This window comes from Scyliorhinus torazame, chromosome 1, assembly GCF_047496885.1.
Source record: "Scyliorhinus torazame isolate Kashiwa2021f chromosome 1, sScyTor2.1, whole genome shotgun sequence".
In the NCBI taxonomy this organism is placed as follows: Eukaryota; Metazoa; Chordata; class Chondrichthyes; order Carcharhiniformes; family Scyliorhinidae; genus Scyliorhinus; species Scyliorhinus torazame.
In genome coordinates, this window is record NC_092707.1 from 258,193,080 (window position 1) to 258,218,611 (window position 25,532).

The following is a 25,532-nucleotide window of genomic DNA, read 5'->3' on the forward strand; positions in this document are numbered from 1 at the left end:
ACAGGGGGGAAGTTGGGGCCTCGGTGTGGACCCCAATACGGGGGAACCACCGGTTCGTCCCATGGAGAACAGATGGAGGGTTTTGGGGGTGGCACAGGAAAGGGAAACAAAGGTTGGGGGACCTGTTTGTGGACGGGAGGTTCGCGAGCCTGGGTGAGCTGGAGAAGTACTGGCTCCCCCCGGGGAACACCTTCAGGTACATACAGGTATGGGCGTTTGCCAGGCGGCAGGTGGTGGAATTCCCGCGGCTGCTGCCACGCACAGTACAGGACAGGGTGCTCTCGGGGGAGGTGGGAGGGAGTGGGGAAGATCTCGGAAACTTACCAGGTGATGCAGGAGGAGGAGGAGGCCTCGGTGGTGGAGGTGAAAGGTAAGTGGGAGGAGGAGTTGGGAGAGGAGATTGAGGAAGGGTGTGTGGGCAGATGCCCTAGGGAGGGTGAACTCTTCCTCATCGTGCGCGAGGCTCAGCCTCATACAGTTTAAGGTGCTGCACAGGGCACACATGACCGGGACAAGGATGAGCCGGTACTTTGGGGGTGAGGACAGGTGTGTTAGGCGCTTGGGGAGTCCAGCAAATCACACCCATATGTTCTGGGCATGCTCTGCGCTGGAGGAATTTTGGAAGGGCGTAGCGAGGGCGGTGACGAGGGTGGTAGGTTCCATTGTCAAGCCGGGCTGGGGGCTCGCAATATTTGGGGTGGCAGAGGAGCCGGGAGTGCAGGAGGCGAAAGAGGCCGGTATTCTGGCCTTTGTGTCCCTGGTAGCCCGGCGGAGGATTCTTCTTCAGTGGAAGGATGCGAGGCCCCCAAGCGTGGAATCCTGGATCAACGATATGGCGGGGTTTATTAAGTTGGAGAGGGTGAAATTCGCCTTGAGAGGGTCGGTACAAGGGTTCTTTAGGCGGTGGCAACCGTTCTTAGACTTCCTGGCAGAACGGTAGACATTGGTCAATGGCAGCAGCAACTTGGGAGGGAGGGGGGGGTTTACTTTGTTTTTGTTATTTACACTGGGGGGTCTATATATTTGTTGTGTTAAGTCGGGGTGTTAATGTTAATTTATTATTTATGTACAAGGGTATGGAGGGTTGCTTTTTTGGACTGTGTTTTGTACTTAACCCTGTTGGGTTCCTTTTTTATTTTGTTGTTGATATTTTATGAAAACCTTAATAAAAATTATTTTTTTAAAAATGATGTCTCTGGTGCTCCCTCTAGTGTTTACTTAGTCTTAGTGTATTTACATTAACCCCTTGTGTATTTACAGTGATGCATATCACCACAGTACCATTTGTCAATGTACTCTGTTGATTATTCTTTTGTCTACTAAGTACGTACTGTGTATGTTCCCTTGGCCGCCGAAGAATACTTTTCACTGTACTTCGGTATATATGTGACAATAAATATCATTCAATCTTCCATCCCAAGGACCAGACCTGCTGTTACTGCCAACCCAGGCCTTCACCCCATAGTGCGACAGGTATGTATCACGGAGGGAGTTTCAGGTGAGGGGCTGTGAGGGTGGGATATGGTGTCCGTGCCCCTGGCCAGTCCGCTCCCTCGTCATGTCGTCGTTCCCCCTCCACCCCCCCACCCGGTCGGTGAATCTGGAGGCGATCAGAGTGTCGAATGCGCGTTGATCCTGGCGCATTTGTTGCGCCGCCTCCCGTGCCTGCCTGGGCCCCATGTCCTGCCCATCCTCACCCTCCCCTGCATCCTCCTTGTTGGACGAGGCCTGTCCTTTCCCCTCATCCTTCTCCTCCAGCACATTGCTCCTCTGCTGCGCGATATTGTGTCGGACGCAGCAGGCTGCCATGGTGCGGGCGACCCTCTCAAAATCATACTGGAGGCCCCCTCGGGAACCTGAACTGCATCTTCAGCAGGCCAAAGCACTGCTCGATCACGCCCCTGGTCACTGCATGGGCGTCGTTGTAGCGGGTCTTGGCATCGGTCTGTGGCCTCCGGATAGGTATCATCAGCCACGACTGCAGTGGATAACCCCTGTCACCCAAGACCCAACCCCCCCAGCCGGCGTGGCGGGGGGGGGGGGGCCACATGTCAGGAATCATCGAGTGTGCCAGGATGAAGGCATCGTGCACACTGCCCAGGTATCGGGCGCAGGCGTGACTGATGCACAGCTGATGGCCACATATCAGCTGCTTGTTCATCGAGTTGAACCCCTTTTGGTTTGTGTAAAGTGGCCTGTCATCTGCAGGTGCCCGTAGAAATACATGCATCCCATCAATCACCCCCTAGACCCGGGGCATCCCAGCGATGATGGCGAACCCCGCTGGCCGAGCATCCTGGTGGGCTCGGTCCACATTGAAGTGGATGTATTGAGCTGCCTGGGCATATAGGGCCTCCGTGATGGCGCAGATGCACCTGTCCACCGAGGTCTGTGAGATTCCAGACAGGTCCCCACTCCGCGCCTGGTAGGACCCCAACACGTAAAGATTCAATCCGACCGTCACTTTAATGGCCACCAGGAGCAGGTGTTCTCCCCCATACCCCCACGGTGCCAGGTGTGTCATCATCTGGCAGATATGTTGCACTGTCTCTCTGTTCAGCTGGAGTCTTCGATGGCATGCCCAGTATGGCAGGTCCTCGAATGACATGCGATGTCGGTACACATGAGGCCTCATGTGGTGCCTCCTTGGCACCTCCTCATCAGCCTGTTGGGCGGCCAGCTCTCCAACCAGGGTGGCTGGCACCTGTTCCTCTGTGGCACACTCTGCTGCTGTCTGCCCCTCTCCTGTACGCTCCACTGCTGCAGCTTCCTCCTCCTACAGCCGTAGGGCATCCCCCAGGGCTGCAGCGACCAGCAGGAAGGCCACCATTGCTGGTTGTATTCCAATATCCATTGTCTGCAGGGGGTGAAAGGCCGAGGTGTTAGCATAACCTGTAACCCCGTGCCCAACCAGGTTCACCATACTACCGTACTACATGGTGGCCCCAATTAGCACTGCGTGGGGGGTACATGCGGGCCAGAGCCCATAGTGCCAACTGGGACCACCATGCCTTCATCGTCAGTGGTCAGCACCATGGGAGCCTCTGGCTCTGGCGTCCATCCCTGATGCCAGGGGTACCATCAGCTAGCACTGCCCTTGCCAGGCGTATTCACCACAGCCCTGTAGGGGCTACTATGGGTGTTGACCTGGATAGGCCGCCGGTGGATGGCGGCAGGATGGAGGGGGGGGGGGGGGTGGTGGCGTTGGAGGAGGGAGGGGGGCACCCATAAGGCCGGTGTTACTGTGCACAACCAGGGGCCAAGGTGGGTGGTCAGTGGGTGCACAGCAAGATGGCCACGGTAATGGCGGTCCAGCCCCATGGGAGATCACCCGGGCCACTCGGCCTGTTCCCCCCCCCTCGGCCTGTCTCCCCCCCCACACACCACTCCAGCCAGCCCGACCAGTGTCCGGCTTGGCAGCCCACAGTCGCTCCTCTGTGTCCTACCTCCTCTCTCTCCTTCATCAGCCACGACGCCGGTTTCACGATTTTTAAAAGCGCAAGTGAACCGCGCCTTTGGGAGCTCTGGAGAATACCGGGTCGGACCTGCTAATGACATGCAAACGGTGTTTACAGTACGTGTGTCCCAGTACACATTGATGCCGCTGTCGAGGTGACGGAGAATTGCGATTTGGCGTCAAATGGGCTCCCACTACGATTTTAGTGCCCAACTTAAAGATCTGCTGATGATATGCTGGGATCCAGATGAAGTTCAGAGCACCAGCAACATTGAATAAACAAGTGTGCAACTACAGTGGTTGACAGAAAGATCTGTGTTTAAATATGTAAGCATTTCAATTCACAACCTCAGGACAAACCAAAGCACCTTTTCAAGAAGTACATTTGAAGCGTAATCATTGTGATGCACCAGCCAATTTGCGCACAGCAAGCTCCCAAACATATAGTTGGTAACCCTCCAAATTTGAAGAAGGACTTTTACAGATATCGACCGATTGTCTCTATGTTGCTTTAATATTGCAGATCAAATGGTCGCCTGTATATCTTGCAGCGTGCTCTCCGCTGATTTCAGGTCGCCAGCGAGTCCCTCCCAATCCAATCTATGGGAATGGTCTCTCTGCGTGTCCATCATGCCATTGCACCGCCTCCAGTTGCTGTTGTAAACCGTTGCCCCGGGAACTCCTGGTAACAGTGGAGCTGGGCGGGATTGAGACTGGAGGCAGTTTTCAGCACGGCAGTTACCGAGCTGCCGCTGTGGGGGGAGTTTTTTTGGCGCATCCCACCCAATGTCCACCTACAGGGGGATGGACTCGGGATCCCCAGTCCCGGAGCTGATCGATGTCAACAGTAACCGGGCGTTGCGCGCGCTGGGACGGGTGAGCTCCCCTGCAGCCGCCCACCGAGTGCCCGAGGTGAGTGAGCCAAGTGACCTTCATTCAATCTCCCTCCCTGGGGCCACAGACTAGGACTTCGGGGTGGGGAGGGAATGGGCATTCCGCTTGGGAAATGAGGATAGTGACTTTGTCTGGGACACCAACCCCACTTCTTAATGACAGGGGGAGAAGAAACTGGTGTGGCAATTAGGCCCTGTGGAACTTGTTATGGACAACCAATCCAGAGAACTTCATGGAATTTACAATGCAGTAAGAGGCCACTCGGCCCATCGAGTCTGCACCGACCCCTGGAAAGAGCACCCTGCTCAAGCCCACACCTCCACCCCATCCCGTAACCCAGTACCCCTACTTAATCTTTTGGACACTAAGGGGCAATTTAGCATGGCCAATCCACCAAACCTGCACATCTTTGGACTGTGGGAGGAAACCCATGCAGACACTGGAGAAAGTTAAAACTCCACACAGACAGTCACCCGAGGCCGGAATTGAACCCCTGGAGCTGTGAGGCAGCAGTGCTAACCACCGTGCCGCCTGTGAACTTGAGTTCAGGACCCACCATGAATGACCATTAAGCTGTCCAATTACCCTATAACTATGTTGACTGATATCCTTGAGAAAGAAAGACTTGTGCACGTTTCCTGTCTAAATCTTTGCAGACACTTCAGGCTTCTGAAGTGGATAGTCACTGTTGTAATGTAGGAAAAACTGGCAGCCAATTTGCACACTGCAAACTCCCACAACAGCACAGTGATAATGCTTTTTGTGATGTTGATTGAGGGATAGCTGGGGGCAATTGGGATACTTGGCATATGGGATTCATGCCTTTATTAGCTGAGGCATAGGATATGAAAGCAGGGACATTATGATGGCGCTATATAAAATGCTCATTAGGCCACATCTGAGTAGTGTGCGCATTTCTGGAAATCTGTAAAAGTACATTGCAAAACATTTCAACTTGAATATAACAGGAAGTGCCATAAAACCCAGTGTGCCTCCATACAGTATATTCCACACCTATGTGCCTCTGTACAGTTGTAATTCTCCTAATTATTTACTTTAAAAAAATATATATTTCATTACAAACATGTATCAAAACAGGTTACAGCAAATAAACACCCCAGGAAACATACTTCCCAGCAATCAACTATACAGTCTGTACAACCTCAAACTAGACCCCTTACAAGATTCCTCCTCCATTCTAACCCACTCTACCCCTTCTCCTTCCCACCATCGCCGCACCTTATCCACATTCGCCGCCCAGTAATACTGAAGCAGGTTTGGCAACGCCAACCCCTCCTGCTGCCTCTGTGTCTATAGCAGGGTCCTCCTGACCCTTGGCCCCTTCCCCACACATACAAAGTCCAAAATGATCGTTTCCAATCTCTCCTAATTATTTACCCTATACATTTCATGTCAGGCATAGAGTCTGGAGGCAAAACATTTCAAATTGAAAACTGACAAGAGTGCAATAGAATTCAGCTTTCCTTCATGCCACATGCTCCCCTCTCGGGTGCCTCAACACAATCTCAATATTGTTGTCATTCACAAAATGCATTCAATGGTCAGGGATAAAGCTCAAGGGCTCGATGAAAGGGACCTTAGATTTCTTCAATGCAAAGAAATCCTGCAGTTAAATGGTAATGAGTCAATATGGTGTAATAGACTCAAAGCCTCACATGGTTCATGTTGGAACCACTTTTGCACTCCCGGTGTAGACAGCAAGCGGAATGCACATGGTTGTATTGCTGTTGGGTTTTGCTAATAAAAGGGATTCTGGAGAAGGGACTTCTGCCTCCGTGGAATTATTACATGTATGGCTGTGGAGTTGCCCAGTAGGTGGGGAGGATTGAGATACCTGGGATATTGGGAGCAGTTTTAGGGTAGTGGAGACCTGTACTGGGTGGGAGTGGGGTTGGATACTGGAAAGATGATGTAAGAAGGGTAATTACTCAGATTTATTGGACAAAAGTGAGAAAAAGGGCTGACAAATCGGAGCCTCCACTGCAAATCCAGAACATGTCAGGGAATGATGCAAAATGCTGAATCTCTTTGCAAACGCAAAATATTGCTGGAAATCTAAGCTAAAACAGCAGGTCTGACAGCATCTGTGGTGAGAGAAATGCGGTCTGTGGCCTTTCACCAGAGATGCTGGATCTGTTTGGATCTGTATTAAGAAACAAAAGGGAACATTTTTAAAAAATCATTCACAGGATGTGGGTGTGACTGCCTTGGCCAGCATTTATTGCGATTCCTAATTTCCCTCTATTTAAGAGTTAATCACATTTCTGTGGATCTGGAGTCACATAATAATAATCGCTTATTGTCACAAGTAGGCTTCAATGAAGTTACTGTGAAAAGCCCCTAAGTCGCCATTTTCCGGCACCTGTTCTGGGAGGCCAGTATGGGAATTGAACCCGCGCTGCTGCCTTGCTCTGCATTACAAGCCAGCTATTTAGCCCACTGCGCTAAACCAGCCCCTGGAGCGGGATTCTCCAATCTCCCAGCCGCGTATTTCGCAGTGGTGGAAGGCGGCAGGCCATTTGCTGGCAGTGGGATTCTCTGCTCCCACCACTGTCAATGGGAAATCCCTTTGAAACTGCTCCAAATGGCCGTGAAACCTGCGGGGGAGAGTGTGCTGCCGGCAAGACCAGAGAATCCCCCTCCAATGAACAGCTGGGGAATTCCAGCCATGGAGGTCAGAGCAGGTGAGGATGGCAGATTTCCTTTTTTAAAAATTTAGAGTACCCAATTATTTTTGTCCAATTAAGGGGCAATTTAGCGTGGCCAATCCACCTAAACTGCACATCTTTGGATTGTGGGGGCGAAACCCACGCAACCACGGGAAGAATGTGCAAACTCCACACAGAGCCGGGATCGAACCTGGGACCTCGGTGTCGTGAAGCAGCAGCGCTAACCACTGCGCCACTGTGCCGCTCAGATTTCCTTTCGTTAAAGGGCATTGGTGAACTAGATGGGCATTTTTGACAACCAACATTATTAGACTCTTTATTGAATTTAAATTTCACCATCTGCCTGGCACCTAGATCTTTCCCTGGATTACTAGTCCAGTGACAATACCACTATGCTACCACCTCCCATTGGGGTTATATTGCCAATTGACAATGTGGACATGAGGTAGAGGAAGAGATTTATAGATAAATCTGATGAAAAATTCAGAACTAGGTTACATTTAATTGAAAAAGAATGTAAAAACAAAAAGAGGGACTTAATTGCTCAATTCAAAGGGGAATGTTGAGACATTGTAGAATAGATCTTGAATTTGTGCGCTAGTGTAAAACAAATGATGGTGAATTGGCTTGTTTTACATCCCTCCCACCCTCGGGCATTAAAAGAAGCATGGGAGCCAATTGCTGATGCATTCATCATGATCTTCCAAAATCCTCTCAATTCAGGATCTTTTGCTTGGATTGGAAAGCTATCAACGTTAGTCTATTATTTAAGAAGGGCAGAAAAGATAAACTAGAAAATTTGTCAATTGTGGAGAAGTTACTGTTCTTGGGAATGGACTGAACATTTGGACAAATATGAGCTCATCAGAAAGAGCCATTTGTGAAGGTTAAGTCGTGTTTAACAAACCTAGCTACACATTCTGAAGAAGTAGCAAACATAATAGATGCCAGTGTGCCTAGAAATGTCATATGGACTTTCAGAAGGCATTCAACATTATTACAACTGAGAAACTGAACAAAAATGAGAGTATGTTGAATTGCAGGCAACCTATTGACTTGGATAGTAGGCAGTGAATAAAGTAAGGTAATGGGAGGTTACTGCTCACTCAGGAGGTCCAGGTTGCTGTGGAAACATACACATTTTACATACATGCTGTAGTCTGAAGCTATGGATAGCGATGGTAGAGGCTCCAACTTTCTTTCCATGTCATGGCTGGCCAGGAATCTCTCTCGCTCTTATCACCTGCCATTGGTGTGAGAAGGCTAAAGGGAGACATGAAGAAAGATAAAGTGAAACAATAAAGTATTTTATAACTGCATTAAATAATAGTTAAAGAAAGGGTTGGAGTGATTTCCTCAGGAAATATGGAGTATAATTTTAAGCAGAACATGTTTTGACTTGCTGTTAGAATGAATGTTAATGCCTAATCTTGCTCGATTAATTTTCAGTATGTGTTGTTGGCTCTGGAACATTAACTAGTTCACCTGACTGAGCATATTTAATCCTCAACACTTTTCTCTCAGTATATCATAAAATTTACAGTGCAGAAGGAGGCCATTCGGCCCATCGAGTCTGCACCGGCTCTTGGAAAGAGCACCCTACCCAAACCCACATCCCCACCCTATCCCCCATAACCCAGTAACCCCACCCAACACTAAGGGCAATTTTGGACACTAAGGGCAATTTAGCATGGCCAGTCCACCTAACCTGCACATCTTTGGACTGTGGGAGGAAACCGGAGCACCTGGAGGAAACCCACGCACACACGGGGAGAACGTGCAGACTCCGCACAGCCAGTGACCCAAGCCGGGAATGGAACCCGGGACCCTGGAGCTGTGAAGCAATTGTGCTATCCACAATGCTACCGTGCTGCCCTTTATGCAATTGAGTGACATGCTATTTGAATAGTCTGCTCGATTTAGAAGGAGGATTCTCATCACTGAATTAGTGAAGGAATAATGTTCCTGGGCAAAATAAACTTGAGCGATGCAAGATGCATCCAAACACAATTTAGAGGGAATTAAATATTTAGAATAATTGCACTTTAATCTCTGCCCCCAAACTAGTATATCATTACAAGCTTTGAATTTCATTTCAATATGAACAAGAGATATTCTGGTGCTATTGCAGCTGAAGCAGGAATGCCCATGTCTTGGTTTCTTTCAAGTGTAGTGTGACCATTCCTCACATTGTGATTAGCAGAACAGTTACTATTGCTCATAAGTCAAACTTAATTCGCATGTACAATCACAGTTATTGGGATCAACGCATCTCAACAGATTTAACCTCAAGTTACGGCTCTGAATCTTGTGGTCATGATGGAGGAATTGGTTACTGAAATGTGAAAGGGGCACTTGCCTACCTTTATAAATACCAGATTAATCTTCCAGCTTCAAGAGCAACTCAACACAATGAAGCGTCAACTGGTCGAGAAGGAAGAATTAATTGCCACCCTGACTACTGGAAGGTAAGAGCATAGTACTGAGAGCACATTAAGAGTCTATGTGAGTGCATGTGTGTACTGAGGCAACATATAGTTGAAGAAAAAGAAGTAGCAGCAATCATTTGTATTTATACAATACCTTTAACCAGTAAACAGGAGCTTATCAAATAAAATTTGACACTGAGTGCATAAGGAAACATTAGGGCAGGTGACTTTAAGAGGTTCAAGAGGTTATAAGGAGCATCTTTTTAAAAATAAATTTAGAGACCTAATTTTTTTTTTCCAATTAAGGGGCAATTTTTGCATGGCCAATCCATCTAACCTGCACATCTTTGGGTCGTGGGGGTGAAACCCACGCAGACACAGGGAGAATGTGCAAACTCCACACGGACGGTGACCCAGGGCTGGGATTCGAACCCAGGTCCTCAGCGTCGTAGTCCCAATGCTATCCACTGCGCCACGTGCCGCCCCTATTTAAGGAGCATCTTGAAGGACAAAACGGGTAGAGAGAGAGAGACAGAGGGGTTCAGAGATGGAATTCCGGACCTCAGCATCTTGTCAGCTGAAGGCACTCTCCAAACGCACGACCCCACAATCTAGAAGGACACAGATACCTGGGAACATCACCACCTGCACGTTCCCCTCCGAGCCACTTGTCATCCTGACTTGGAAATATATCGCCGTTCCATTGTCGCTGTGTCAAAATCCAGGAATTCCCTCCTTAACAACACTGTGGGTGTACCTACACTACATGGACTGCAGAGGTTCAAGAAGGCAGCTCACCAGCATCTTCGCAAGGGCAATTGGGGATGGGCAATAAAAATGCTGGCACAGCCAGTGATGTCCAAGGTCTATGAAAGAATTTTTAAAAAATGCTGTCAATGGTGGAGCAATTAAAATTGGTTATCCTCAAGAAGTTAGGCTTGGAGGAAACAAGATACCTCTTGAGAGTTCTGAGCCTAAAGATATTGCACAGGTGGGAAAGGACAAGGCCATGGAGGGATTTGAAAATGGGCATCGAATTCTTAAAAAAAAAAAAAAATTTTTTTGTAAATATTTTTATTGAACATTTTAAAATTTATATACAAATATAGGGGACCCGGTTCCAATTCGCTGCCTAAGATCAGCAACATGATGTTGAAGAAAGAGCCCCAAAGGTTTGCCAGTTGAGGACATGCCCAGAACATATGTACGTGGTTCACTGGGCCCCTCCCACACTTCCCGTACCAGCCTCCCCGAACAGGCGACGGAATGTGGCGACTAGGGTCTTTTCACAGTAACTTCATTTGAAGCCTACTTGTGACAATAAGTGATTTTCATTTAATTTCACTTCTCGCACTTATCTTCTATCCCCTCAAACACCTGACTTATCCTTGCCCTCGTTAAGTATACTCGATGCACCACCTTCAGTTGTCTGAGCCCAAGCCTCACACACTGACATGGCATTCGCCCTCCGTAAGGCCTCACACCACACCCCCTCCTCCACTTCACCCCATAGCTTCTCCTCCCATTTCACCTTAATCCTCCAGTGAGGCCCCGACCTCCGCCAGCAGCGTCCCATAGATACCCAAAGTTTTACCCTCCTCCAACATGGTCAGTGACAGTACCTTTTCCACTAACGACGTTGGGGGGGGGGGGGGGGGGGTGGAACCGGGAAACCCGAAGAAACCTTCCTCACAAAATTCTGGGCTTGCAACTACCTGAATGCCCCTGACTGTACGTGCCCGTACTTCTCTACTAACTCTCCAAACTCGCAAACCGCCCCTCCAAGAACAAATCCCCATTACTGCCACCCCCTTATCCTCCCATCCCCTAAACCTGGTGTCCATTCATAGACAGCTCAAACAGATGGTTGTCCCTGATTGGTATCATCCTCGACCCTCTCCTTGCTTTAAAATGCTGCTGTGATTGCCTCCATATTTTTCGCGTAGCCACCACCACTGGGTTCCTCAAAGCCTTCCTTGTCACCAGCGCCCACAATCCCGTCCCCTCACACAACCTGGCCTCCATCTTTACTCAAACTGACTCCTGATCCCCCCCCCCCCCCCCCCCCCCCATACAGCTGGGTCCCTCTTTAGGACCACTCTTCGGATGCTCGCCACCTTCCCTGCCCATATAAACAACAAACTCATGCTTTCCACCCCTACAAAGAATGCCTTTGGTAGAAACACCGGCAGGAATTAAAACAGGAACAAGAACCGTGGTAAGATATTCATCTTCCACCGATTTCACTCACCCAGCTAACGGCAGTGGGAGACTATCCCGTCTCTGTAGGTCTGCCTGCACCCTGCTCACCAAGCTTGTGAAATTTAGCCTCTGAAGCTGCGCCCAATCCCTTGCCACCTGTTCACCTGAGTACCTGAAATGTGAGTTTGTCAGCTTGAACAGCAGCACCCCCCAAATTAGTTCCCCTCCCCGGCGGGGTGACCGGAAAACATTCACTTTTGTCCCAATTCAGTTGATACCCGGGAAAATCTCCGAACCGCTTTGGTATCCCCATATTGTCCCCCATCATCAGGACCTGGTCCATGACGTACTGCAACAGGTTGTCAGCATACAGAGACACCCTATGCTCCTCCCCAGCCTCATTATCCCCCTCCACATATACGAGCCCCTCAAGGCAATGGCCAAAGGCTCAGTCGCCAATGCGAATAGGAGGGGACATAGGGCACCGCTGCCTCGTTCTCCTCTGCAGCCGGAAGTAGCCCAAGCTTACATTATTTGTCCAGACACCAGCCTTTGGCTCCTGGTACAACAACTTAACCCACAACACAAACTTCAGCCCTATCCCAAATCGCTCCAGCACTGCGAACAGATACCACCACTCCACCCGATCAAAGGCCTTCTCTGCATCCAGCGCCACAGTAACTTCCTGCTCAACCCCCTCTGACTGAGACAACACCATATTTAACAGGCACTACACATCGTTTCTGAGAGCACTCGCCGAGTCACCGTATCCTCATCATCTCGCCTACACCAGCAGCAGGACTAGCCTGTCTACGATCCTTTTATAAAACCCATCCAGCCCCAGTGCCTTCTGGGTCTGCATTTTCCCAGTTGCCTTCCTGACTTCCTCTGCCTCCAGTGACTTCTCCAATCCCTCCTGGTCCTCCTCCTCCACCCCTGGACACTCCAACCCCTTCAAAAAATTAACGAGGTCCGAATAGTCCTACGGAGGTTCCGAGCTGTACAACCTTTTTGTAAAACGACACAGAATTAAAGGCATTTCTTAACTAGGAACTATTGTAGGCCAGTGAACACAGGAGCAAAGATGAATGGGGACTTGCTGTGAGTTAGGACATGGGTAGCAGAGTTTTAGATAGTGTCAGATTTACAGAGGGTAGAATATGGGAGGCCAGCCAGGATTGCGTCGTAATAGTCAAGTCTAGAAGCGACCGTGGCCGCGTGGCCTCATTGATAATACGTCTAACTTTGGTGATTCTAGTGTCGATATCAGAAGTTTGCAGGTTTGAGCCCTGCCGCGGTCGCTTTAGGGACTGCACGGTGGCGCAGTGGTTAGCACTGCTTCCTCACGGGGCTGAGGTCCCGGCTCTGGGTCACTGTCCGTGTGGAATTTGCACATTTCCCCCCCCGTGTTTGCGAGGGTTTCTCACCCACAACCCAAAGATGTGCAAGGTAGGTGGATGGGCCACGCTAAATTGCCGCTTAATTGGACAAAATGAATTGGATACTCTAAATTTTAAAAAAGTCTACAGGTGCCAAAGGCACGAATGAGGGTTTCGGTACAGCTGAGTTAAAGCAGGGGCAGAGTCGGGTGATTTTACGGAGATGGAAGGAGGTGGTCTGAGTGATGGTGCGGATGGAGCTGGAAGGAGGTTGTCTGAGTGATGGCGTGGATGGAGATGGAAGGAGGTGGTCTGAGGGTGCGGATGGAGATGGAAGGAGGTGGTCTGAGTGATGGTGCGGATGGAGCTGGAAGGAGGTTGTCTGAGTGATGGCGTGGATGGAGATGGAAGGAGGTGGTCTGAGGGTGCGGATGGAGATGGAAGGAGGTGGTCTGAGTGATGGTGCGGATGGAGATGGAAGGAGGTGGTCTGAGGGTGCGGATGGAGATGGAAGGAGGTGGTCTGAGTGATGGTGTGGATGGAGATGGAAGGAGGTGGTCTGAGTGATGGCGTGGATGGAGCTGGAAGGAGGTGGTCTGAGTGATGGTGCGGATGGAGATGGAAGGAGGTGGTCTGAGGGTGCGGATGGAGATGGAAGGAGGTGGTCTTCGTGATGGTGCGGATGGAGATGGAAGGAGGTGGTCTTCGTGATGGTGCGGATGGAGATGGAAGGAGGTGGTCTGAGTGATGGCGCGGATGGAGATGGAAGGAGGTGGTCTGAGTGATGGCGCGGATGGAGATGGAAGGAGGTGGTCTGAGTGATGGCGGGGATGGAGATGGAAGGAGGTGGTCTGAATGATGGTGCGGATGGAGATGGAAGGAGGTGGTCTGAGTGATGGCGCGGATGGAGATGGAAGGAGGTGGTCTGAATGATGGTGCGGATGGAGATGGAAGGAGATGGTCTGAGTGATGGCGCGGATGGAGATGGAAGGAGGTGGTCTGAGTGATGGCGCGGATGGAGATGGAAGGAGGTGGTCTGAGTGATGGTGCGGATGGAGATAGAAGGAGGTGGTCTGAGTGATGTTGCGAATGGAGATGGAAGGAGGTGGTCTTAGTGATGGCGGGGATGGAGATGGAAGGAGGTGGTCTGAGTGATGTTGCGAATGGAGATGGAAGGAGGTGGTCTGAGTGATGTTGCGAATGGAGATGGAAGGAGGTGGTCTGAGTGATGTTGCGAATGGAGATGGAAGGAGGTGGTCTGAGTGATGGTGCGGATGTAGATGGAAGGAGGTGGTCTGAGTGATGGTGCGGATGGAGATGGAAGGAGGTGGTCTGAGTGATGGTGCGAATGGAGATGGAAGGAGGTGGTCTGAGTGATGGTGCGGATGGAGATGGAAGGAGGTGGTCTGAGTGATGGTGCGGATGGAGATGGAAGGAGGTGGCCTGAGTGATGGTGCGGATGGAGATGGAAGGAGGTGGTCTGAGTGATGGTGCGGATGGAGATGGAAGGAGATGGTCTGAGTGATGGCGCGGATGGAGATGGAAGGAGGTGGTCTGAGCGATGGCGTGGATGGAGATGGAAGGAGATGGTCTGAGTGATGGCGCGGATGGAGATGGAAGGAGGTGGTCTTAGTGATGGTGCGGATGGAGATGGAAGGAGGTGGTCTTAGTGATGGTGCGGATGGAGATGGAAGGAGGTGGTCTGAGTGATGGTGCGGATGGAGATGGAAGGAGATGGTCTGAGTGATGGTGCGGATGGAGATGGAAGGAGATGGTCTGAGTGATGGCGCGGATGGAGATGGAAGGAGATGGTCTGAGTGATGGCGCGGATGGAGATAGAAGGAGGTGGTCTGAGTGATGGTGCGGATGGAGATGGAAGGAGATGGTCTGAGTGATGGCGCGGATGGAGATGGAAGGAGATGGTCTGAGTGATGGTGCGGATGGAGATAGAAGGAGGTGGTCTGAGTGATGGTGCGGATGGAGATGGAAGGAGATGGTCTGAGTGATGGTGCGGATGGAGATGGAAGGAGGTGGTCTGAGTGATGGTGCGGATGGAGATGGAAGGAGGTGGTCTGAGTGATGGTGCGGATGGAGATGGAAGGAGGTGGTCTGAGTGATGGCGCGGATGGAGATGGAAGGAGGTGGTCTGAGTGATGGCGCGGATGGAGATGGAAGGAGGTGGTCTGAGTGATGGTGCGGATGGAGATGGTCTTAGTGATGGTGCGGATGGAGATGGAAGGAGGTGGTCTGAGTGATGGCGTGGATGTAGATGGAAGGAGGTGGCCTGAGTGATGGCGCGGATGGAGATGGAAGGAGATGGTCTGAGTGATGGCGTGGATGTAGATGGAAGGAGGTGGCCTGAGTGATGGCGCGGATGGAGATGGAAGGAGGTGGTCTGAGTGATGGTGCGGATGGAGATGGAAGGAGGTGGTCTGAGTGATGGTGCGGATGGAGATGGAAGGAGGTGGTCTGAGTGATGGTGCGGATGGAGATGGAAGGAGATGGGCTGAGTGATGGTGCGGATGGAGATGGAAGGAGGTGGTCTGAGTGATGGTGCGGATGGAGATGGAAGGAAGTGGTCTGAGTGATGGTGCGGATGGAGATGGAAGGAGGTGGTCTGAGTGATGGTGCGGATGGAGATGGAAGGAAGTGGTCTGAGTGATGGTGCGGATGGAGATGGAAGGAGATGGTCTGAGTGATGGCGCGGATGGAGATGGAAGGAGATGGTCTGAGTGATGGCGCGGATGGAGATAGAAGGAGGTGGTCTGAGTGATGGTGCGGATGGAGATGGAAGGAGATGGTCTGAGTGATGGCGCGGATGGAGATGGAAGGAGATGGTCTGAGTGATGGTGCGGATGGAGATAGAAGGAGGTGGTCTGAGTGATGGTGCGGATGGAGATGGAAGGAGATGGTCTGAGTGATGGTGCGGATGGAGATGGAAGGAGGTGGTCTGAGTGATGGTGCGGATGGAGATGGAAGGAGGTGGTCTGAGTGATGGTGCGGATGGAGATGGAAGGAGGTGGTCTGAGTGATGGCGCGGATGGAGATGGAAGGAGGTGGTCTGAGTGATGGCGCGGATGGAGATGGAAGGAGGTGGTCTGAGTGATGGTGCGGATGGAGATGGTCTTAGTGATGGTGCGGATGGAGATGGAAGGAGGTGGTCTGAGTGATGGCGTGGATGTAGATGGAAGGAGGTGGCCTGAGTGATGGCGCGGATGGAGATGGAAGGAGATGGTCTGAGTGATGGCGTGGATGTAGATGGAAGGAGGTGGCCTGAGTGATGGCGCGGATGGAGATGGAAGGAGGTGGTCTGAGTGATGGTGCGGATGGAGATGGAAGGAGGTGGTCTGAGTGATGGTGCGGATGGAGATGGAAGGAGGTGGTCTGAGTGATGGTGCGGATGGAGATGGAAGGAGATGGGCTGAGTGATGGTGCGGATGGAGATGGAAGGAGGTGGTCTGAGTGATGGTGCGGATGGAGATGGAAGGAAGTGGTCTGAGTGATGGTGCGGATGGAGATGGAAGGAGGTGGTCTGAGTGATGGTGCGGATGGAGATGGAAGGAAGTGGTCTGAGTGATGGTGCGGATGGAGATGGAAGGAGGTGGTCTGAGTGATGGTGCGGATGGAGATGGAAGGATGTGGTCTGAGTGATGGTGCGGATGGAGATGGAAGGAGATGGTCTTAGTGATGGTGCGGATGGAGATGGAAGGAGGTGGTCTGAGTGATGGTGCGGATGGAGATGGAAGGAGGTGGTCTGAGTGATGGTGCGGATGGAGATGGAAGGAGGTGGTCTGAGTGGTGGTGCGGATGGAGATGGAAGGAGGTGGTCTGAGGGTGCGGATGGGGATGGAAGGAGGTGGTCTGAGTGATGGTGCGGATGTAGATGGAAGGAGGTGGTCTGAGTGATGGTGCGGATGGAGATGGAAGGAGGTGGTCTGAGTTTTGGTGCGGATGGAGATGGAATGAGGTGGCCTGAGTGATGGTGCGGATGGAGATGGAAGGAGGTGGCCTGAGTGATGGTGCGGATGGAGATGGAAGGAGGTGGTCTGAGTGATGGTGCGGATGGAGATGGAAGGAGGTGGTCTTAGTGATGGTGTGGATGGAGATGGAAGGAGGTGGTCTGAGTGATGGTGCGGATGGAGATGGAAGGAGGTGGTCTGAGGGTGCGGATGGAGATGGAAGGAGGTGGTCTGAGTGATGGTGCGGATGGAGATGGAAGGAGGTGGTCTGAGTGATGGTCGGATGGAGATGGAAGGAGGTGGTGTGAGTGATGGCGCGGATGGAGATGGAAGGAGTTGGTCTTAGTGATGGTGCAGATGGAGATGGAAGGAGATGGTCTGAGTGATGGTGCGGATGGAGATGGAAGGAGGTGGTCTTAGTGATGGTGCGGATGGAGATGGAAGGAGGTGGTCTGATTGATGGCGCGGATGGAGATGGAAGGAGGTGGTCTGTGTGATGTCGCGAATGGAGATGGAAGGAGGTGGTCTGAGTGATGGTGCAGATGGAGATGGAAGGAGGTGGTCTGAGTGATGGTGCGGATGGAGATGGAAGGAGGTGGTCTGAGTGATGGTGCGGATGTAGATGGAAGGAGGTGGTCTTAGTGATGGTGCAGATGGAGATGGAAGGAGGTGGTCTGAGTGATGGTGCGGATGGAGATGGAAGGAGATGGTCTGATTGATGGCGCGGATGGAGATGGAAGGAGGTGGTCTGAGTGATGTCGCGAATGGAGATGGAAGGAGGTGGTCTGAGTGATGGTGCGGATGTAGATGGAAGGAGGTGGTCTTAGTGATGGTGCAGATGGAGATGGAAGGAGGTGGTCTGAGTGATGGTGCGGATGGAGATGGAAGGAGATGGTCTGAGTGATGGCGCGGATGGAGATGGAAGGAGGTGGTCTGAGTGATGGTGCGGATGTAGATGGAAGGAGGTGGTCTTAGTGATGGTGCAGATGGAGATGGAAGGAGGTGGTCTGAGTGATGTGCGGATGGAGATGGAAGGAGGTGGTCTGAGTGATGGTGCGGATGGAGATGGAAGGAGGTGGTCTGAGTGATGTCGCGGATGGAGATGGAAGGAGGTGGTCTGTGTGATGGTGCGGATGGAGATGGAAGGAGGTGGTCTGATTGATGGCGCGGATGGAGATGGAAGGAGGTGGTCTGAGTGATGTCGCGAATGGAGATGGAAGGAGATGGTCTTAGTGATGGTGTGGATGGAGATGGAAGGAGGTGGTCTGAGTGATGGTGCGGATGGAGATGGAAGGAGATGGTCTGAGTGATGGCGCGGATGGAGATGGAAGGAGGTGGTCTGAGTGATGGTGCGGATGGAGATGGAAGGAGATGGTCTGATTGATGGCGCGGATGGAGATGGAAGGAGGTGGTCTGATTGATGGCGCGGATGGAGATGGAAGGAGGTGGTCTTCGTGATGGTGCGGATGGAGATGGAAGGAGATGGTCTGATTGATGGTGCGGATGGAGATGGAAGGAGGTGGTCTTAGTGATGGTGCAGATGGAGATGGAAGGAGGTGGTCTGAGTGATGGTGCGGATGGAGATGGAAGGAGGTGGTCTGAGTGATGGTGCGGATGGAGATGGAAGGAGGTGGTCTGAGTGATGTCGCGGATGGAGATGGAAGGAGATGGTCTGATTGATGGCGCGGATGGAGATGGAAGGAGGTGGTCTGAGTGATGTCGCGAATGGAGATGGAAGGAGATGGTCTTAGTGATGGTGTGGATGGAGATGGAAGGAGGTGGTCTGAGTGATGGTGCGGATGGAGATGGAAGGAGATGGTCTGAGTGATGGCGCGGATGGAGATGGAAGGAGGTGGTCTGAGTGATGGTGCGGATGGAGATGGAAGGAGATGGTCTGATTGATGGCGCGGATGGAGATGGAAGGAGGTGGTCTGATTGATGGCGCGGATGGAGATGGAAGGAGGTGGTCTTCGTGATGGCGCGGATGGAGATGGAAGGAGATGGTCTGATTGATGGCGCGGATGGAGATGGAAGGAGGTGGTCTTCGTGATGGTGCGGATGGAGATGGAAGGAGGTGGTCTGAGTGATGGCGCGGATGGAGATGGAAGGAGGTGGTCTTCGTGATGGTGCGGATGGAGATGGAAGGAGGTGGTCTGAGTGATGGTGCGGATGGAGATGGAAGGAGATGGTCTGAGTGATGGTGCGGATGGAGATGGAAGGAGGTGGTCTTAGTGATGGTGCGGATGGAGATGGAAGGAGGTGGTCTGAGTGATGGTGCGGATGGAGATGGAAGGAGATGGTCTGAGTGATGGTGCGGATGGAGATGGAAGGAGGTGGTCTGAGTGATGTCGCGAATGGAGATGGAAGGAGATGGTCTGAGTGATGGCGCGGATTGAGATGGAAGGAGGTGGCCTGAGTGATGGTGCGGATGGAGATGGAAGGAGATGGTCTGATTGATGGCGCGGATGGAGATGGAAGGAGATGGTCTGATTGATGGCGCGGATGGAGATGGAAGGAGATGGTCTGAGTGATGGTGCGGATGGAGATGGAAGGAGATGGTCTGATTGATGGCGCGGATGGAGATGGAAGGAGATGGTCTGATTGATGGCGCGGATGGAGATGGAAGGAGGTGGTCTTAGTGATGGTGCGGATGGAGATGGAAGGAGATGGTCTGAGTGATGGTGCGGATGGAGATGGAAGGAGATGGTCTGAGTGATGGTGCGGATGGAGATAGAAGGAGGTGGTCTGAGTGATGGTGCGGATGGAGATGGAAGGAGGTGGTCTGAGTGATGGTGCGGATGGAGATGGAAGGAGATGGTCTGAGGGTGCGGATGGAGATGGAAGGAGGTGGTCTGAGTGATGGTGCGGATGGAGATGGAAGGAGGTGGTCTGAGTGATGGCGCGGATGGAGATGGAAGGAGATGGTCTGAGTGATGGTGCGAATGGAGATGGAAGGAGGTGGTCTTAGTGATGGTGCGGATGGAGATAGAAGGAGGTGGTCTGAGTGATGGCGCGGATGGAGATGGAAGGAGATGGTCTGAGTGATGGTGCGAATGGAGATGGAAGGAGGTGGTCTTAGTGATGGTGCGGATGGAGATAGAAGGAGGTGGTCTGAGTGATGGTGCGGATGGAGATGGAAGGAGGTGGTCTGAGTGATGGTGCGGATGGAGATGGAAGGAGATGGTCTGATTGATGGTGCGGATGGAGATGGAAGGAGGTGGCCTGAGTGATGGTGCGGATGGAGATGGAAGGAGATGGTCTGAGTGATGGTGCGGATGGAGATGGAAGGAGGTGGTCTGAGTGATGGTGCGGATGGAGATGGAAGGAGATGGTCTGATTGATGGTGCGGATGGAGATGGAAGGAGGTGGTCTGAGTGATGGTGCGGATGGAGATGGAAGGAGATGGTCTGATTGATGGTGCGGATGGAGATGGAAGGAGGTGGTCTGAGTGATGGTGCGGATGGAGATGGAAGGAGATGGTCTGATTGATGGTGCGGATGGAGATGGAAGGAGGTGGTCTGAGTGATGGTGCGGATGGAGATGGAAGGAGATGGTCTGAGTGATGGTGCGGATGGAGATGGAAAGAGGTGGTCTGAGTGATGGTGCGGATGGAGATGGAAGGAGGTGGTCTTAGTGATGGTGCGGATGGAGATGGAAGGAGGTGGTCTGAGTGATGGTGCGGATGGAGATGGAAGGAGGTGGTCTGAGTGATGGCGCGGATGGAAATGGAAGGAGGTGGTCTGAGTGATGGTGCGGATGGAGATGGAAGGAGATAGTCTGAGTGATGGCGCGGATGGAGATGGAAGGAGATGGTCTGAGTGATGGTGCGGATGGAGATGGAAGGAGATAGTCTGAGTGATGGTGCGGATGGAGATGGAAGGAGGTGGTCTGAGTGATGGTGCGGATGGAGATGGAAGGAGGTGGTCTTAGTGATGGTGCGGATGGAGATGGAAGGAGGTGGTCTGAGTGATGGTGCGGATGGAAATGGAAGGAGGTGGTCTTAGTGATGGCGCGGATGTAGATGGAAGGAGGTGGTCTGAGTGATGTCGCGGATGGAGATGGAAGGAGGTGGTCTTAGTGATGGTGCGGATGGAAATGGAAGGAGGTGGTCTTAGTGATGGCGTGGATGTAGATGGAAGGAGGCGGTCTTAGTGATGGTGCGGATGGAGATGGAAGGAGGTGGTCTGAGTGATGGCGCGGATGGAGATGGAAGGAGGTGGCCTGAGTGATGGTGCGGATGGAGATGGAAGGAGGTGGCCTGAGTGATAGAACATAGAACATAGAAAATACAGCACAGAACAGGCCCTTCGGCCCACGATGTTGTGCCGAACCTTTGTCATAGATTATCATTGAATTTACAGTTCCGAAGGAGGCATTCGGCCCTTTGAGTCTGCACCGGCTCTTGGAAAGAGCACCCTACCCAAACTCAACACCTTCACCCAACACCAAGGGCAATTTGGACATTAAGGGCAATTTATCATTGGCCAATTCACCTAACCCGCACATTTTTGGATTGTGGGAGGAAACCGGAGCACCCGGAGGAAACCCACGCAGACACGGGGAGGACGTGCAGACTCCGCACAGTCAGTGACCCAAGCCGGAATCGAACCTGGGACCCTGGAGCTGTGAAGCAATTGTGCTATCCACAATGCTACCGTGCTGCCCTTGAGAACAAATAAATCTACACTATATCATTTAACCGTAATCCATGTACCTATCCAATAGCTGCTTGAAGGTCCCTAATGTTTCCGACTCAACTACTTCCACAAGCAGTGCATTCCATGCCCCCACTACTCTCTGGGTAAAGAACCTACCTCTGATATCCTTCCTATATCTTCCACCTTTCACCTTAAATTTATGTCCCCTTGTAATGGTTTGTTCCACCCGGGGAAAAAGCCTCTGACTGTCTACTCTATCTATTCCCCTGATCATCTTATAAACCTCTATCAAGTCGCCCCTCATCCTTCTCCGTTCTAATGAGAAAAGGCCTAGCACCCTCAACCTTTCCTCGTAAGACCTACTCTCCATTCCAGGCAACATCCTGGTAAATCTTCTTTGCACCTTTTCCAAAGCTTCCACATCCTTCCTAAAATGAGGCGACCAGAACTGTACACAGTACTCCAAATGTGGCCTTACCAAAGTTTTGTACAGCTGCATCATCACCTCACGGCTCTTAAATTCAATCCCTCTGTTAATGAACGCGAGCACCCCATAGGCCTTCTTCACAGCTCTATCCACTTGAGTGGCAACTTTCAAAGATGTATGAACATAGACCCCAAGATCTCTCTGCTCCTCCACATTGCCAAGAACTCTACCGTTAACCCTGTATTCCGCATTCATATTTGTCCTTCCAAAATGGACAACCTCACACTTTTCCGGGTTAAACTCCATCTGCCACTTCTCAGCCCAGCTCTGCATCCTATCTATGTCTCTTTGCAGCCGACAACAGCCCTCCTTACTATCCACAACTCCACCAATCTTCGTATCGTCTGCAAATTTACTGACCCACCCTTCAACTCCCTCATCCAAGTCATTAATGAAAATCACAAACAGCAGAAGACCCAGAACTGATCCCTGCGGTACGCCACTGGTAACTGGGATCCAGGCTGAATATTTGCCATCCACCACCACTCTCTGACTTCTATCGGTTAGCCAGTTCGTTATCCAACTGTCCAAATTTCCCACTATCCCATGCCTCCTTACTTTTTGCATAAGCCTACCATGGGGAACTTTATCAAATGCCTTACTAAAATCCATGTACACTACATCCACTGCTTTACTTTCATCCACATGCTTGGTCACCTCCTCAAAGAATTCAATAAGATTTGTAAGGCAAGACCTACCCCTCACAAATCCGTGCTGACTATCCCTAATCAAGCAGTGTCTTTCCAGATGCTCAGAAATCCTATCCTTCAGTACCCTTTCCATTACTTTGCCTACCACCGAAGTAAGACTAACTGGCCTGTAATTCCCAGGGTTATCCCTAGTCCCTTTTTTGAACAGGGGCACGACATTCGCCACTCTCCAATCCCCTGGTACCACCCCTGTTGACAGTGAGGACGAAAAGATCATTGCCAACGGCTCTGCAATTTCATCTGTTGCTTCCCATAGAATCCTTGGTTATATCCCGTCAGGCCCGGGATGGAGATGGAGATGGAAGGAGGTGGTCTGAGTGATGGTGCGGATGGAGATGGAAGGAGGTGGTCTGAGTGATGGCGCGGATGTAGATGGAAGGAGGTGGTCTGAGTGATGGTGCGGATGGAGATGGAAGGAGGTGGTCTGAGTGATGGTGCGGATGGAGATGGAAGGAGGTGGTCTGAGTGATGGTGCGGATGGAGATGGAAGGAGATGGTCTGAGTGATGGCGCGGATGGAGATGGAAGGAGGTGGTCTGAGTGATGGTGCGGATGGAGATGGAAGGAGGTGGTCTTAGTGATGGCGCGGATGTAGATGGAAGGAGATGGTCTTAGTGATGGTGCGGATGGAGATGGAAGGAGATGGTCTGAGTGATGGTGCGGATGGAGATGGAAGGAGATGGTCTGAGTGATGGTGCGGATGGAGATGGAAGGAGGTGGTCTTAGTGATGGTGCGGATGGAGATGGAAGGAGGTGGTCTGAGGGTGCGGATGGAGATGGAAGGAGGTGGTCTGAGTGATGGTGCGGATGGAGATGGAAGGAGGTGGTCTGAGTGATGGTGCGGATGGAGATGGAAGGAGGTGGTCTGAGTGATGGTGCGGATGGAGATGGAAGGAGGTGGTCTTAGTGATGGCGCGGATGTAGATGGAAGGAGATGGTCTGAGTGATGGTGCGGATGGAGATGGAAGGAGATGGTCTGAGTGATGGTGCGGATGTAGATGGAAGGAGGTGGTCTGAGTGATGGTGAGGATGGAGATGGAAGGAGGTGGTCTGAGTGATGGTGCGGATGGGGATGGAAGGAGGTGGTCTGAGTGATGGTGCGGATGGAGATGGAAGGAGATGGTCTGAGTGATGGTGCGGATGTAGATGGAAGGAGGTGGTCTTAGTGATGGTGCGGATGGAGATGGAAGGAGGTGGTCTGAGTGATGGTGCGGATGGAGATGGAAGGAGGTGGTCTGATTGATGGTGCGGATGGAGATGAAAGGAGATGGTCTGAGTGATGGTGCGGATGGAGATGGAAGGAGGTGGTCTTAGTGATGGTGCGGATGGAGATGGAAGGAGATGGTCTGAGTGATGGTGCGGATGGAGATGGAAGGAGGTGGTCTGAGTGATGGTGCGGATGTAGATGGAAGGAGGTGGTCTTAGTGATGGTGCGGATGGAGATGGAAGGAGATGGTCTGAGTGATGGTGCGGATGGAGATGGAAGGAGGTGGTCTTAGTGATGGTGCGGATGGAGATGGAAGGAGATGGTCTGAGTGATGGTGCGGATGGAGATGGAAGGAGGTGGTCTGAGTGATGGTGCGGATGTAGATGGAAGGAGGTGGTCTTAGTGATGGTGCGGATGGAGATGGAAGGAGATGGTCTGAGTGATGGTGCGGATGGAGATGGAAGGAGATGGTCTGAGTGATGGTGCGGATGGAGATGGAAGGAGGTGGTCTTAGTGATGGTGCGGATGGAGATGGAAGGAGATGGTCTGAGTGATGGTGCGGATGGAGATGGAAGGAGGTGGTCTGAGTGATGGTGCGGATGTAGATGGAAGGAGGTGGTCTTAGTGATGGTGCGGATGGAGATGGAAGGAGATGGTCTGAGTGATGGTGCGGATGTAGATGGAAGGAGGTGGTCTTAGTGATGGTGCGGATGGAGATGGAAGGAGATGGTCTGAGTGATGGTGCGGATGTAGATGGAAGGAGGTGGTCTGAGTGATGGTGCGGATGTAGATGGAAGGAGGTGGTCTTAGTGATGGTGCGGATGTAGATGGAAGGAGGTGGTCTTAGTGATGGTGCGGATGTAGATGGAAGGAGGTGGTCTGAGTGATGGCGCGGATGGAGATGGAAGGAGGTGGTCTGAGTGATGGTGCGGATGGAGATGGAAGGAGGTGGTCTGAGTGATGGTGCGGATGGAGATGGAAGGAGGTGGTCTGAGTGATGGTGCGGATGGAGATGGAAGGAGGTGGTCTGAGGGTGCGGATGGAGATGGAAGGAGGTGGTCTGAGTGATGGTGCGGATGGAGATGGAAGGAAGTGGTCTGAGTGATGGCGCGAATGGAGATGGAAGGAGGTGGTCTGAGTAATGGTGCGGATGGAGATGGAAGGAGGTGGTCTGAGTGATGGTGCGGATGGAGATGGAAGGAGATGGTCTGAGTGATGGCGCGGATTGAGATGGAAGGAGGTGGTCTGAGTGATGGTGCGGATGGAGATGGAAGGAGGTGGTCTGAGTGATGGTGCGGATGGAGATGGAAGGAGGTGGTCTGAGGGTGCGGATGGAGATGGAAGGAGGTGGTCTGAGTGATGGTGCGGATGGAGATGGAAGGAAGTGGTCTGAGTGATGGTGCGGATGGAGATGGAAGGAGGTGGTCTGAGTGATGGTGCGGATGGAGATGGAAGGAGGTG

At 51.8% G+C, this 25,532-nt stretch overlaps 1 protein-coding gene across 1 annotated transcript in view; it reads left to right on the plus strand.

The window, feature by feature from the left end:
* Positions 1 to 4,164: 4,164 nt before the first annotated feature.
* ccdc170 (coiled-coil domain containing 170) overlaps positions 4,165 to 25,532 on the plus strand; it is a 163,297-nt gene continuing 141,929 nt past the window's right edge. Inside the window, exons 1-2 of the mRNA XM_072505176.1 lie at positions 4,165 to 4,369; positions 9,433 to 9,509. Of these exons, the coding sequence (XP_072361277.1) occupies positions 4,244 to 4,369; positions 9,433 to 9,509 (203 nt within the window). The 5' untranslated portion in view covers positions 4,165 to 4,243. The remainder of the gene's footprint in view (positions 4,370 to 9,432; positions 9,510 to 25,532) is intronic.